At 47.7% G+C, this 15,581-nt stretch overlaps 1 protein-coding gene across 1 annotated transcript in view; it reads left to right on the top strand.

Annotated features, from left to right (window-relative positions):
- Positions 1–15,581, top strand: part of LOC114790349 (neural-cadherin) — a 95,471-nt gene that overhangs the window by 41,523 nt on the left and 38,367 nt on the right. The window contains exons 2-7 of the mRNA XM_028980338.1: positions 3,865–4,053; positions 6,022–6,247; positions 7,389–7,593; positions 9,952–10,063; positions 14,150–14,399; positions 15,041–15,183. Of these exons, the coding sequence (XP_028836171.1) occupies positions 3,865–4,053; positions 6,022–6,247; positions 7,389–7,593; positions 9,952–10,063; positions 14,150–14,399; positions 15,041–15,183 (1,125 nt within the window). The remainder of the gene's footprint in view (positions 1–3,864; positions 4,054–6,021; positions 6,248–7,388; positions 7,594–9,951; positions 10,064–14,149; positions 14,400–15,040; positions 15,184–15,581) is intronic.

Genomic DNA, 15,581 nt, shown 5'->3' with positions numbered 1-15,581 from the left:
TGACCTATGGTCAAACTCAAGCGCGTACATGCAGGGGTGGGTCGGATGGCGATACCGGCCATCCATCTGTAAAAATCCCTTTCCTCCAGACACGCTCGCTCCCTGAGCCGAGACCTCGAGAAACAGCCGCGGGGTGACAACTCTCCATTCGCGGCCCTCTGTAGTGGGCGCAGGTTAAGTGTGGCTCTTGTCTCCCCAACTTAATTGCAGAGCCATTGTTGTCAGCGATTGCATGCGACAAAGGCATCTTTTCTATTCATGTATTCAACAATTAGCATCATCATGTCTCATCCGGTTCTCTCTGTCTCGGTAGCTGTCAGTGATGCAACGGGTTACGTCCTGTTTCCCTTTACATGCTGATATTTGCCCGAGGACCCGAGAGGCTTCAGTGTTTCTGGTCTGTCTGGCAGAGGCCTTATGATCACTTGAATGCGTTTTTAAAAACTGCCCCTTCTATATCAGTCCTAAGCTATTCCTCGTTGTGCTTTTTTTTACATAATTTTTTTTTATCAATTCACAGACTCAGAAGGAGAAAAAAAGGAAACCGAAAGCAATTGAAAGAGACGGGGAAAATTGTGCTGTCCTGAAAATATAATTTCCTTTTTTCACCCCCTCTCCTTTTTTTGTGTAACAATCCGTGACATCTTTTCTATTGGCATTCAAATGAGAACAGAGCTTTGGACATTTATATTAAATTCAGCCACGGTTTATACATAGTCCACATTATATCCGGCATTTCGCTTCATTGCCATTTGGGCTTAGAAGGATTAAAGCGGCATAAACAAACGCATGTAGCGCCTGCGCCTTCTCCGGAGCTTTTGTCTCCTTTATCTCCTCGCAAAACACCGATGCTGGAGATCCGGGGCGGCTTTTGCGCTCTTCTGGCTGCTGTTTTTCGGGGTGACAGGCAGTAGAACAGTCGCTCTTGGTAAACGAGAGAGCCTTTTTTTTTGTTTTTCATCGAGCGGGAGAAAGGCGCATCCAAAAAACTCCCCAACGGCCTTGTTATTCTTGTCTCTGCGAAAGGCCGAAAGCGGCTTCCCCCAAACAGACTTCACAGAGCGAAAATCCGATCCCCTGTCGCCTTTCTTGCTGCCGCCGGTTCCCAGAAGGCTTTTTTAGCTGCCGCTATTCAGAACTGGACGCTAAGTGGTGGGAACAGTGAGGCTCTGCTGAAGAAGGTCTGCGACCCCCCCCCCCCACCGACCGGAGTGGTACACCCTTCCGCTGAAAGCCACGATCACGGCAGGGGGGGTGTTGATACAGGCTGCAGCCAATTACCTTCTCAGGTGTGTGTGTTGGAGGTCAGCTCTTCATCTGAGCAACATCTGGAGACCGGAGTGACATGCTGGTGGTCTATCCAGAGGAGGCCAAGACCCCTGTTGGGAGAGGCATAAATTCCCTCAAATATGTGCATGTGTGTGTGTGTGTAGAGTAGAGTAGAGAGAAGCCTCCCAGCAATTTCTGTAATTACATAAAACAAAACATCGGCCAAAAAAAATCTATTCTATAGACCGGGGGTCCTGCCCCATGTCTGCCCCACCCGGCCCAGTTAATCAGCAGCTGGTGGCAGGAATGTGATAAAAAAAAAAAAAATCCATCCTGCCTGTTGTGTCCTGATGCCTGGGCTGACAGACACTGGTCTAAACTCACTTATTAAGTTCAGGGTCGCGGGGGGAGCGGGAGCGCAGCGATCTCCCTGCCCGGCACTCCGCAGGGACAAGGCTGAAAGGGGAAGAAACACACGCATGGCGCAGTCAATTCCTCCTTCCCTGTCTCGTGTACATTTACAGCGTTTATCCGACGCCCTTATCCAGAGCGACTTTCAGTCAGTAGTTACAGGGACAGTCCCCCCCTGGAGCAACCTAGGTTTAAGTGTCTTGCTCAGGGACACAATGGTAGTAAGTGGGGTTTGAACTTGGGTCTTCTGGTTCATAGGCGAGTGTCGTGTACTGTGCTTCACGATCACCCAGCCAGCCTCGGTTGTCCTCTTAGCAAGAAAAAAACCACCTGTCTACATCAGCTCTGCTGAGCATGTCAGAAGTGTGGCGTGGTCCGTCAGTGCCGATTGGTGATGGCCTCCGCGCTGAAATCGCTCGCTGAGCCACGTTTAAGGCGGCCGCTGTTTAAACTCATTTCTCACTGCACGCGTTAAACGCACTCGTCAGGCGCGCTGCGTCTCATGAACCGGTATTATTGTGCAGGATCCATGCGCATCGGCGTGGAACTCAGACGACTGTAGAATTTGAATTTGAAAAAAAAAAGCAAATCTGGTGCGGCTCGTTGGATTTACATGCATTTCCATATGAAATGCGAGCGTGTTTGTTGCCGTCTGCCTCGGCGCGATTCCGCCATTCCCTTTGTCTAGTCCATCTGAATGCCGAGCAACGCTGAGAAGACAAGTGTGTGTGTGTGTGTGTGTGTGTGTGGTTGTTGGGGGGGGTTCGAATGGCTTGTAAATAATAATGAGACCTCGCCGCTTTCTCCTGATTCGGGCGTCAGCTTTGTCTCAGGTTAACACGGGCACCTCGTGGTACCTTCAGAATTGCGGCGCAATGGACCCTCAAGACAACGAAGCACGCACTAAGCGCCTGACTGGCAATAGCTGTCAGGGGTTCTACCAACCCCTCTTGTCCCAGTCCCCCATCCCCTGCACGGTTTTTTTCTCACCGCGAGTCTCTGCTGACAACTTCCAAAAGCTGTGGGCATGAAAAGGCAGGAAACAGGAAACAGCGGTACCGTCCCCCTTTTCGTCTCCTGGTTGCGTGAGATGTCAAAAGCAACACGCCGCAAGTCTGAAAAACAAACAAGGCGGAAAAAGGGGGTGAAAAAAGACGGTAAATAATAAAAAGGAACGCACAGCCCAAAAACAATATACAGCAGATATTTCTGTCTGTGCAACGTCCCCTCGCAGCGTTGTTGCTTTCTGTTAGATCTTCATAGAGCGTCGTGTCAGAGAGTCTCGCTGTCTGTCAGAGCGTGTGCTTCCAGAGAATATGGCGATGCTGTGTTATACAGAAATGGTCCCCTTATCCACCCATCTTCAAGGTTACTTGGCAGGAAACCGTGGTGAACCAGAGGCTCTTTATCCTTTTCAATTGTACATAAAATAAGTTACAGTTGCATTTAATAGATTGGATTGGAATGGACGGCTGCGTGTTTGTTTGATTGGTGCGTTGATAGGGTGAAACATCCACAAATCAAGGAGGACTGTGGTATGAACAGAAAAAAAAAACCTTTTCGAGTCACATCACCAATATTTTCCAATCATGTAGATTCCTTCTCCACAATATCAGACGGATCCGCCCTTATCTATCAGCACAGGCCACCCAAATCCCTGTTCAGTCCCTAGTAAGACTGGATTACTGTCCTTCTAGCAGGTCTACCTCTGAATGGCAGCTGACATCTGCAACTAATACAGAATGCAGAGGCACGACTGGTCTTCAATCCCCCCAAAATTCTCCCACACCACCCCACTGCTGCGCCTCCTCCACTGGCTCCCAGTCGCAGCCCCCGCATCAGATTCAAAATACTGATGCTGGCCTACAAAGCCAAACATGAGGTAGCACCATCCTACCTCACAGCCCTTATTACACCTCGCACTGCACCTCGTATACTCCGAGCCTCCAGTACTGCTCGACATTTCTTCTTTAGACAATACTTAACTAACTCTTTCTTGTAATCTGTCTAATGTAATAAAAAATCACGTTTTAAGATGCTCTGCTCAATGCTGTGAATGAACATGTACATTTAAACACAACAGTTATGATTTCATTGCTGTTTCAGCATTAAAGACATTTCGTTTACATGATTTTTATTTATCATTACCCGTCATTAAATTCATGTCCTACCCTGTTTCTGCAGGTGACGAGTGGTACCTGTGCCATCTGACCCTGAGTGTCCCCAGCCTGTCTGACCTGCAGTGGGCCATGTTCCCGCACCCCTACCTGGCTGCGGTGGAGCCTGATGCGGCGCCCGGCTCCATCGTGTACCTGCTCAGCGTGCAACGTGGCGGTGTTTCTGTGGGGATGCCACAGTTCTTTCTGGTTGAGGGTGAGTTTACAGGCCGTGTCCCCATTATTGGCCACGGAGACCGCATGCGCGATCTGGTGGTGGAGAGCGGTGGAGTGGATAGGAACGGAAATGGAAATGCATCGTGGAAATATCATTAGCTGCTGCACCCCTACAAGCCAACGCACAGACAAAGGAGCGGTCGGAAGGCGGTAATTATCCCTGCTTCCGTCGCGTGGTGACTGAGCAGGCTTCGCTGCCCCAGATGTTGTAAACAGTGCGTTTGTTTTTTCATTCTCGTTCTGAATTTCAATTACAGTCAGGGAGTAGCGACACATGTAGCGCAAGCAGAACATCGCTTTGTTGGCATAGTAATCACTCCCCGATGCTTTTATAATGGGGAAGGAGGGGGTATCCCATGTGGAAGCTGCAGCTAGTGGGGACTGTAGGATGGGGAAAGCCACGTCTTTGTTTTGAGCTAAAAACTCGGTGTGGCCTGGAGACGAGTGGTCAGGATTGACTAGGTCTCATCTCCCTCTTCACTCCATTTTACACTTTTGCTCTTTAGGCCATTAGAAGATGCCATAAATGTGATCAGTGATATAGTCATCATGGGACCACTACATTTACATTTACAGCATTTATCAGACGCCCTTATCCAGAGCGACTTACAATCAGTAGTTACAGGGACAGTCCCCCCTGGGAGACACTAAGGGTTAAGTGTCTTGCTCAGGGACACAATGGTAGTAAGTGGGATTTGAACCTGGGTCTTCTGGTTCATAGGCGAGTCTGCTACCACTAGGCTACTACCACCCACTCCCAATCCAGACATGCATATAGATTATCACTGTTACAGTCGCCCACTACGCACAAGCTATGTTTTATATAATGCCTGCAAGTGTTTCCCATAAAAATTTGTAAAAATTTCAACAGTCACCTTGAGTATAGAAGCTCTAACATCTAAAAAAAAGGTTTCAGACGCCACTTGTCAGCCTAAGTTAGTCGGATTGGAAATGAGTTGCATCACAGAGCCAAGCAATTAACAGCTGGGTGGCAGCAGCTAAATGTGCCTCAGTACCGTCACGGCACCATTCCAGATCAGCCTCAGGTAGATCTGGAGAGCCGGGGCTCGGCTTCCACAGCGGCCGTGCGAGGAGGAGGCAGCTGGTCGTGTGGCAGGAGAGCTGCAGCTGTGGCTTGGTTGGGTTAAGCAGCTGCCTTCCTCCTCCTCCTTCTCCTTGGGTGCTGCTGTTTTGCCCGTGAGGGAGCAACATTCGGGCTTATTGATGTCTTTAAATCGTCCTTCAAGAGTTTGTACCCATGGACACATCTGGCAGATGAGGATCTCTGCCTGTGCCCTGCCAGTGTGTGAAAAGACCTCAAGGCTCTGAAAAGACAGCGAGGCCTTTTCCAATTGCTCATGATCTCTCATCCCTTTTATCCCGCAAAACAATTAAAGGAAAAACTTGATTTACTAATGTCAGTGTAAGGCCATTCACAGCATATTTCTGAAAGAAGACTATCAAATGTACAGTACAGGCCAAAAGTTTGGACACACCTTCTCATTCAATGTGTTTTCTTTATTTTCATGACCATTTACCTTGGTAGATTCTCACTGAAGGCATCAAAACTATGAATGAACACATGTGGAGTTATGTACTTAACAAAAAGTGAACTAAAAACATGTTTTATATTCTAGTTTCTTTGCTCTGATTCCTGCTTTGCACACTCTTGGCATTCTCTCGATGAGCTTCAAGAGGTCGTCACCTGAAATGCTTTTCCAACAGTCTTGAAGGAGTTCCCAGAGGTGTTTAGCACTTGTTGGTCCAGCTCACCCCAAACCATCTCGATTGGGTTCAGGTCCGGTGACTGTGGAGTCCAGGTCTCCACTTTTTGTTAAGTACATAACTCCACATGTGTTCATTTTTGGCCTGTACTGTATGCTCAAAAATGTTACCATCATTTGGACATGATCAATGTTGTGATATTGTAATATTCTCTTGCGTTCAGGAGGGGAGGAGTGCTTCGAGGTGGACCGGAACTCTGGCGAGGTCAGGACGACGGGCCACCCGCTGAGCCCCAGTAAGGAATACGTTCTCACAGTACAGGCTGCGGACCCCCAGGACAGGAGGGGTCATTACACCACCGTGTCTGTGCTGGCCGGCTACCGCCCACCGCAGTTCACAAACATCTCCTACACAGTCCTCATCCCAGAGAGCACCGCTGTGGGCCAGCCGTAAGTACTACAGCCTACAACTACATGTGAGTCTGCGCGAGTCTGAGCAAGACAGAGTGTGTAATGTGGTCATGGGGGAGAATGCATGTGTGGTTATGTGTGTGTTTGGCAGGAAGTTAAGGTGAGGGCTTCACTGCCATTTTGGCTCTTTAGATGGGAAGCAGAGGACTGTGTCTTCATCACTCTGTGTCATCTATTGAATGGATAGATGTGGCCTGAGGAAGATCAGAGGCTGTGAGGGAGGAATGGAGCAGGGAAGGATGCTGAGGGAGGTGTCGGAGGTGGAGGGTTGAATGGAGGACATACATGCATCGTTTTTTTGTGTGTGTGTGTTTGTGTGTGTGTCCTCGGGCTGAATATTTTTGGTAGTGTTCAAATTCAAAATATTTATTAAAAGCAACTTCTGGAAAACCATGAAGAGCAATGTTTGAACCTGCCCCCTCCGGCTCTGGCACAGAGCACAGCGCATTAATCTCTGCACCTCTCCATGTGAGCAGGAGCACAGGTAATCAGGGAGAACGTTCCTCCGCCATCTCTCTTTCTCACTAGTGAGGAGAGACTGCTCTTTCCTCATCATCTTCTCAAGCGTTCAAGTGCTCCAAGCGTTCAAGTGCTCTACTAAAAACCACTGGAGTCACAGTGTCTGCAGATACTCTGTTTTGAATAGGTGAGGAGGGAAGAGTAAATCAGATTCTTCAAAATGGATTATTGCCACTATATATATATATATATATATATATATATATATATATAAGGAGTATTTATAAAGAGTATATATAGTGGCAATAATCAATTCCTGATTCTCTCCTTTTCCATTTGATAAACCAACGAAAATTCATATTCATTTTATACCAATAATGGAGGAAGATCTATAAAATGAAAATATGAAATGCATGCAAAAGTGAGTCAATCTGCCAATATAGTACACTCTAAATACACTTACGTTTTATTGAAATATAAAAAGAAGTGTTTCATATCAACACAAAAGACCTTTTTATAATTAGACTATAATTTGACTAATATCGAGTAGCAAAATGTAAATGCACATATTGTTATTAAAAAAAAAAGAAGCTGAAGGTCCTACTTAATCTAACATTGCTGGTATTTTTGCTGATGTGTGTTCTGTGTTGCTCTATGGCAGCATGGCGGTGGTCCAGGCTGTCTCCTTTCAGAAGAAGACTCTGTCCTACATGCTGCTGATGAACCCAGGAAACCTATTCAGCATCAACCAGGAGAGCGGAGCGCTGAGCCTGACCCACGGCGTGGACTACGAGAGCGGCGTCCACCTGCAACATCTGCAAGTGCGCGCCGCCGAGACTGACACGGGCCTCAGCAGCGTGGCGGAGGTATGAGATATCACACACACATGCCATACGTGGACAAATGAACACTGTGTCACTTTACACTATAGACCCATCAAATACTTCACACACACACACACACACACACACACTTAAAGAGACTTGCACAGGAATATAAACCACCACTACAAATGACTGATGACATGTCTCTTTTTCTCCGACTCTTATCACACACATACACACGCACAAATCAGCAGCATCATGTCTGCGCCCAGGATCCTGGATCTTGATAGTAGGTTACCGTGCCTCATGGCCACCAGTTCCCTGAGCCCCAACGGTGAGGGACTCCTTAATGACAAATCCCAACCGCAGGAGGGACGCTAAGGTGCAGCTTCAGCCCTGAGTGTTAATGCCAGGCATTACAGAGCCCTCCGTCCGAGACGGGATCATCACGTGCGTCTGTGGGGAGCAGGACGCTGCGGTTCTGCGCGGCTTCTTTCTGTCGGCTGGCCCTGCTGGTTTGACTGTGGCATTTCGAACACGGTTCTTCAATCTGGAGATTGGCAGCTGGATAGTTTCCAGGGGTGTGTGTGTGTGTGTGTGTGTGTTTGTGTGTGTGTGAGGTGTCTGTAATTGTCATGGGCACTACCCTGTACTCAACACGTGCCATCTGTGGATAAATATCTTCTATCTCTTTCTCTCTCTCTCTCTTCTTCTCTCTCAAAACAAGGTTAATACCACGAAATTCTAGTGATGAACAATTAGCCTGGATGATAGGAATTGAAAGTGGAAAGTGGAGTGATCGTCATTGTTATACACTGCAGCACAGCACACGGTGACACAACAAAATGTGTTCTCCGCTTTTAACCATCATCCTTAGTGAGCAGTGGGCAGCCATGACAGGCACCCGGGGAGCAGTGTGTGGGAACGGAGCTTTTTTCTCAGTCGCACCTTGGCAGTTTGGGACCCGAACCGGCAACCTTCTGATTACGGGGCCGCTTCCTTAACCACTTGGCCACCACTGCCCTGTGACCATGTTATCTCAAGTGACCATTTATGAGCAATAGGTTTCTGTTTAAACAGAGATATGGAGATTGGATGCCATTTTATTGGGATGCCACTCATCCAAGCACAGTGTGGAGTGACTCAGTGTCCTCTCAGTGTCTAAGTCATTTAAGTAACATTTTGGACATTAAATATCTTTCTGCATTTCAAACCTGTTTTGCGTACCAGGCACTTGGTTTGACATCAAAGTACGTTGGTAGAATGTTACACTAAAACCACACAAAAAGCTCGATAATAATGAGTTTTCAGTCAAGGTTGGGTTATTAAGTATGGCAAATATGGCACATTAACAACAACATAAGGACTAGACAGAATCGTAATTCCTTTGATGGAACAGATGTTCGTAAAATAGAATGTAATCAAGCGATAAACACCCAAAACTTAAAGGTCTCAGGGAAGGTTTTGACCCTAGCTCCTGAAAATAATAAAACACCTCCAGGGAATGCTTGGAGAAAACATTCACATTAGACAGGAACCTACAGAACAAAATAAATGGAGCTTTCTGGAAACTTGCAGAAAGTTTGTCTTTATCTCGGGGCTTGTAACACTCAGCCATGACCCAGACCCTCTCCATCCTTCCCCCTCTGGCGGGAACGGTCATCCATTTTTGCGTTCTGGGCATTGTGTGAGGGAGTCGGGCTTCACGCTTGGCCCCACACTGTGTTTGCGGTGCGCAGCAGACAGACGCTTCCTCCCTCGTGGCGGGTCTGCTCCTCAGAGATAAGACGCCCATCAGCATGACTAACTTTTACCCTCCGACTTCAGATCCCCTGACTCACTAGTCGTCTTTATTTCTTCCTTTCTCCTCACACACACCGGTCAAGGGATCCTGCGGACCGGAGCTGATCTGCTCAAAGCAGGAGGAGCGTCATGCTAATGGCTGTGATATGACAGTGTCTTTATTCAGATAAGCTCTTCACTGGCCAGTAGACAGAGATACAACCAGCACAGAGAGACGGTTTTGAGCTGGTGGCGGGTTGAGATGAGAGTGTTGCTGGACTCCTGGAGCCCTTCAGCATCTCTTGTGCTGAATCAACATCACTGGTGTCCACCCACATGTTTTGTAGGTGTGGGTTCGGTCTGATCTTTAAACTGTGTATCAATCAGCTGACAGTCTGCTCTGTGTGCTGCTAAACTAAGGGTTTAGTGTGTGTGTGTGTGGTTGAGGCTGCAGCTGTTTTCCTCTCCACCCACGACCTCATTTTCATGAGCCCCATCAGCACGCCCCAGATAGCCAAGTCACCAATAAACGGATGTAGTCGGAACAGGCGGCGTAGGCCAGCCGGAAGCTGAGAAGCTGAGATTCTCTACTCTGCTCTACCTCTCTCCCCTCTGCAGGTGGTGGTGCACATCACCGACGAGAATGACTGCACTCCAGAGTTCATGCACGCCATCTACAGCCGGGACAACGTTCCCGAGGCCACGCCTCCCGGAACCTCCCTCCTGCAAGGTGAACAGAACGACTCTTTACTGATGGACATTAATAATGGGAAAAAAATCTCTCTCTCTCTTGTTTCCTCCGGAGTGAGGAAGGTGCTCCGGTAGCACCTCTCCAGTGTAATTAAAATAATTCATTATGGCAGGACTTTCAGGCCTGCTAGAGGCTCAGAGGCAGAGGAAGCTCCACTTTCTCTCACCATCCGCTCAGTCCCAGCGCTGGTTACTCAACTGCAGACTCCCTTCCGTTGCTGGACAGCATGCCGCCACAGAACAGAGTAGATTTGTCTATGTATGAATGGATATAGCGTGTGCATGTATGTGTATGTACTTACTGTGTGATGCTTTTATTGCATGAGTCCACAGGGTTTCTGCTTTATTGTCTGTGTGTACACAGCATGTGTGTGCGTGTGTGTGCGTGTGTGTGTGTGTGTGCCTCTGTTAGCATGCTGCCAGCAGTGTGGTGAGTTGTGAGCGGTGCTGACCCCCGCTCTGCAGTGATCAGAGCCGATAGGATGGGGCTGTGGACAGGGACAGAGGAGAAGCTGACCTCCTCTAAGCATGGTGCTAATGGGACCCAGCCAGCCGTGGCCCCCGGGTCCACCCCACGATCCTATCGCAGTAATTGAAAGGGTTTCGCGGCTCTTAAAAATGGATGATGTGTTTGGTTTTGATTTTTCTGGGAGGGGACAAGGCTGCTACATACACAAATACACACACACTGTCACGTTAAAATTGTGTTAGGACTGTTTTATTGGGAATTTAGAAGTAATAAAAAATATGCTAAATTAATAAAAAAGAGGGAATTTTAGGCAAAAAAAAGTTAGGATTGGGTAGGTGACTGGGCGGTTCTGTTTTCGTTTCTGGAAGTTGGGAGAAACCGTACAAAAAAAACAACAAATTGACACACAAATGCACACTTCTAACACTAAATCTGCAAACAAATGTAAAAACAAAACTTTTGTGAAGAAAACCCGTTTTTGAAATTTTTGTCGCCTTCTGGTCCTTGCAAGGGTATGTGGTTGTAATTGAGACATAACAACAAGGAGCGTGTTTAAAATGAAGTGATTGTCACATGTGATACACAGCAGCACAGCACACAGTGCACACAGTGAAATTTGTCCTCTGCATTTAACCCATCACCCTGAGTGAGCAGTGGGCAGCCATGACATGCGCCCGGGGAGCAGTGTGTGAGGACGGTGCTTTGCTCAGTGGCACCTCAGTGGCACCTTGGCGGATCAGGATTCGAACCGGCAACCTTCTGATTACGGGGCCGCTTCCTTAACCGCTAGGCCACCACTGCCCCACTGTACGTGTGTCCGTACATATATACAAAATAAACACCAAAGCAAGTAACATTGTAAAAATAGGTTCCTACAATATTTCAATGTCAATTTTTGCTTGTGTGTGTGTATTTGTCTGTGTAAGTTTGTGTCACTGTCTGCATAAGTGCTTGTCCATGCATGTTTGTGTGTGTGTGTGCATTTTTTATGCGTGCTACACTTTTTGCATGTGTGTGTGTGTGTGTGTGTGAGCAGATTTGTCCATGTGCATGTATGTACATCTGTGTGAAATAGAGCTCAGTATGTGAATGCTGCTGATATAAGACTGTCACAGGAATTTCATTCTGACTGAACGAGGGTCCTGTGAAAACGAGAGAAACGGCTCAGTAAAAACACACACCGTTCACACCAAGAGCATCACCAGTGACGAATGATCTATCTTTCACTCAACAAAACTCCCCCGCTCAGTGTGGTCTAGTGGACGGCATGCTTTGTGAAGCAGATGCACACATTTGGATATTACAGATGCATTCATGAAATTCAATTATGTTTACATATTGCTGCGTGGAGCAAACAAATGAACGACTCCTCCTCTCCAGGAGCATGCAGATGGAATAATTTTTTTTCTTCATATGTACAATTGGAAGACACCTCTATGCTTGGACTTTTATTTTTCAGAACAGGAAAATGCAGGCGGCACATACAAACACCAGCTTTGCTTATCAAATGCGGCCTGTTGTGTTTTGCGAGCGCGGAGGAAGCGCATACGGAGCCCCGACTGTACGGCAGCATGCAATCTCGGGCCGGGAGAGGAAACGGCAGAAGGAAGGAGAGATTATTATTGTTTACCTTAAGTCAGGATTATGCTGTAAATTGGGACCACGCTTTTAATAGGCGCTACCAGGGAGTATGTGGATGTGGTGGTGGTGGTGGTGGTGGTGGGGGGGACCCGCTCCAATTATCTCCGGAAAACTTCCCAGAACGGATTTAGCGGAGCAGCAGTGCAGACCCCCGAACTCACTCAGGCTAACCCCACCGCACACACAAACACACGCCGCCCCTCTCTCATATTTAATTTATCCGCCACTGCAATGCCGGCGTGCGCATTAAAAATAGTAATAGCTCGCCTGAAGAGATTTTATATTAGTCGGTGTATTTTTAATGAACCTTCTGTTTGAATCCTGTCCATGAGTCTTTGAGTCATATTCTTACATCAGCCGACACATGCAACACGCGCACACGCTCTAAAAATTTTACGGCTCCATCTTCCAAAAAGTCCCAGAAAGCTTAAGGTTGTGGATGAAGCTGGTGAGTGGGGAGAAACGAGAGGAGAAATGGGTGGATAGGGGTTGCGTGTGTGAGCATCGGCACATCTGCAGGCTCTGCACTCGGTATTTGCCTTTGAGATTAGGGGCCTTCATCTGCCTGCAGCGGAAGTCGGCGCAGGCCGGGCGCGGTGACAGCTTGCCTGAGGTGTAATGAAGGAGACCCTCTGACTCTGGCTCCCTGCCTAATGACAGCAAACCCTTCTTTGAGTTTTACTTTTGATCTGAGCGAATCAACACCAGCTTTCTCGCCCACTCTGACAGATGGGCTCTTAAATTTATCAAATAAAGCGTTGGCCTACCCAACATAGTTTTAATTAATATTGGCTCTCTTAACGTGACAGAGTGCTTACTATAAAGAGAAACACTTACTGTCTGGAAACCAGTGGAGTCAGGCCTTTGCACCTCAGCCTGCTGTCTGGAGTTACTGTTCTTCAACTCACAAAAAAACTATCGATACCTATGGACGAAGTGCATGTGGATTCCTATGAAGAATCAGAGGAGGACGATCGGTTCTTCAACCTCAGCAATCTGGCACAAAGCAGGTTGAAGGAGGCACCAGTTTCAAGGGGCAGTGGTGGCCTAGCTGGTAAGGAAGCGAACCGGTTCAAGTCCCGAGCCGCCAAGGTGCCACTGAGCAAAGCATCGTCTCCACACGCTGCTCCCCGGGCGCCTGTCATGGCTGCCCACTGCTCACTAAGGGTGATGGGTTGCAGAGGACACATTGTGTTGTCTGCACCGTGTGCTGTGCTTGCTATGCTTCACAATGACAATCACTTCACTTTCACTAAAGGGGGAACCTGAACTTATTCTCTGGTGTTCTCTGTACATTTTTGGGTGCAAAATGTAATGTAATCAGAATGGCAGGATCTTTTTTGTTGGGGTGGTAAAAGCACAATTTTAAATATACTTAAAATCTTAAGTATACTTAAATATACATAAAAACTCTTTTTTTGGGGACATTTATCTACAAAGTATTCAGAATAATAATAACATAATAAAACATATGCTTGATATTGTTGCTTGGGCTTGCTAATTAGGAGATGTGAGCTTTCATGTTAGACATTTTTGGACATGTACATTGTTGTAATGATTGATGGCTTTTATGCATTATACTTTCATTATTGTGTGATTCACTATTACCAGTGACCACACGTTTTTCCAAATATATTCTACACATCTTTAAGTTATAAATAAGTGTGGATTTGTTGAAAAAGGGTATTGGCTTTTCTATTTTGTCTATCCTGACTTTTGGCTAAGGTGTGAAATGAATATTTACGCATGACTGTGCCGTGCCATCTCTGTGGCAACCCTTTTTGATTCAGGACAGTTCAGGACATGATGAGTCAGTTGAGTGTCTGCATTTATTTTCAGTCTCTGATTGGGGGCAGATCACCACCAAGGTTACAGTGACCATAATTCATCCAAGGTGGAACTAACTGTAATGTTCCTTCTCTCTATTTCTGTCTCTCCCTGTTCCCAAAATCACAGTTCTGGCCAGGGACTGTGACACCAACCTGAACGCGGAGATCTCCTACTTCATCCAGAGTTCGCACTTTGACATCTCAGCCAACGGCGTCGTGAGCCCCCGTCAATGGCTGGACTACGAGCGGCCGAACCACATGTACGAATTTGTGGTGGTGGCTGTGGACAAGGGCACCCCGCCCCGGACCGGCACAGCCTCCATCCGCATCCGCATGGCCAACTCCAACGACGAGGCTCCCGTCTTCTCTCAGTCTCTGTAGGTTCCTCCTTTCAAGGTTTTAAGATGCTTTACTTGTCACATACACAGTCGTGAAAAGTAGTCGGTTGAGTCTCTTAACACTGAACCGCTGTTGTCTGGCTCATTCCTTGCGTTCAACACTTAAACACAGTCTTGCGGTCTCCCGGCAGTGATTCCTGGAAAGGAGCTTACGGTAGTCGTTTGCAGCCAGCACCGATAAGCCTCGTCGGCTGGCATCCGTAAAACGTAGCCAGAAGGGGGTGCGGGCATTTAGACAGACCCAGCGTCATGCCAGCGGTGCAGAAGGCACCATAAGGCAGTATTTGAGGTTTGCTCGGAGCGAGGGTTAGTCTGGAACACCGGCGCTCCGGGTGAGCCCGGACTCTGGAGCACGCCGTGGCGTGGTAGTTAGGGAGCGTCATGGGAGGCGCTTCAGACAGCTTGTGTGGGAAACAGATGGTGGGCTTGTGAAGTGCTGAGGCTGAGCTCTCTGTTCTCTGTCACTCTCTCCCCCTCTCGGCCTCTTACCCTCCCTTCTCTCTCACTCTCACTCTTTCTCTCTCTCTTTCTCTCTGACATTTTTCTTTTCATCCCTCTGTTTTCCCCTCCATCCATTTTATCCTGACTCTCATCCCTTCTCTGTCTCTCCTGCCTCGTAGATATAAGACCTTCTTGTCCGAAGACGCTGGTCCGGAGACGCTGGTGGCCATCGTCCATGCCAAGGATCCAGATGGGGACGGGGTGACGTATGCCATCACTGGGGGCAACGAGGACAGCAACTTTGAGCTGGACAACCAGAAGGGTGGGTAGTATTTGGCATGGTGGAGGGACATCAGAATACCCCGAGGCGCACACACACAAATACACACACACACACACACACACACACACACAAGAGGCTGGATGGAAATCCGGAAAAAGGTTGCTGTGGTAACTGGGACAGGGGATAAAGCTGAGTTGGAGCCCTTGGGGAAACAAATCTTTTAACAAGGACATCTAAACTCGACAAAAAAGCACGGCCCCCCGCCCCCACTCCCCATCCCTCTCTTCAGTTAGCTCGACGTTTTTGTTTGGCGGTTCATTGCTAGTCTTGCTAGTCTTTGTGAGAAAAACAAAAGCCCTTTGCATTGTCTTGATACAAACACACACACACAAACACACACACACACCTGCCTCTACTTACTTCCAGCCATGTAAAGA

Source organism: Denticeps clupeoides, chromosome 5 (genome assembly GCF_900700375.1).
Source record: "Denticeps clupeoides chromosome 5, fDenClu1.1, whole genome shotgun sequence".
NCBI lineage: Eukaryota > Metazoa > Chordata > Actinopteri > Clupeiformes > Denticipitidae > Denticeps > Denticeps clupeoides.
This window is presented reverse-complemented; position numbering and strand designations above follow the sequence as displayed.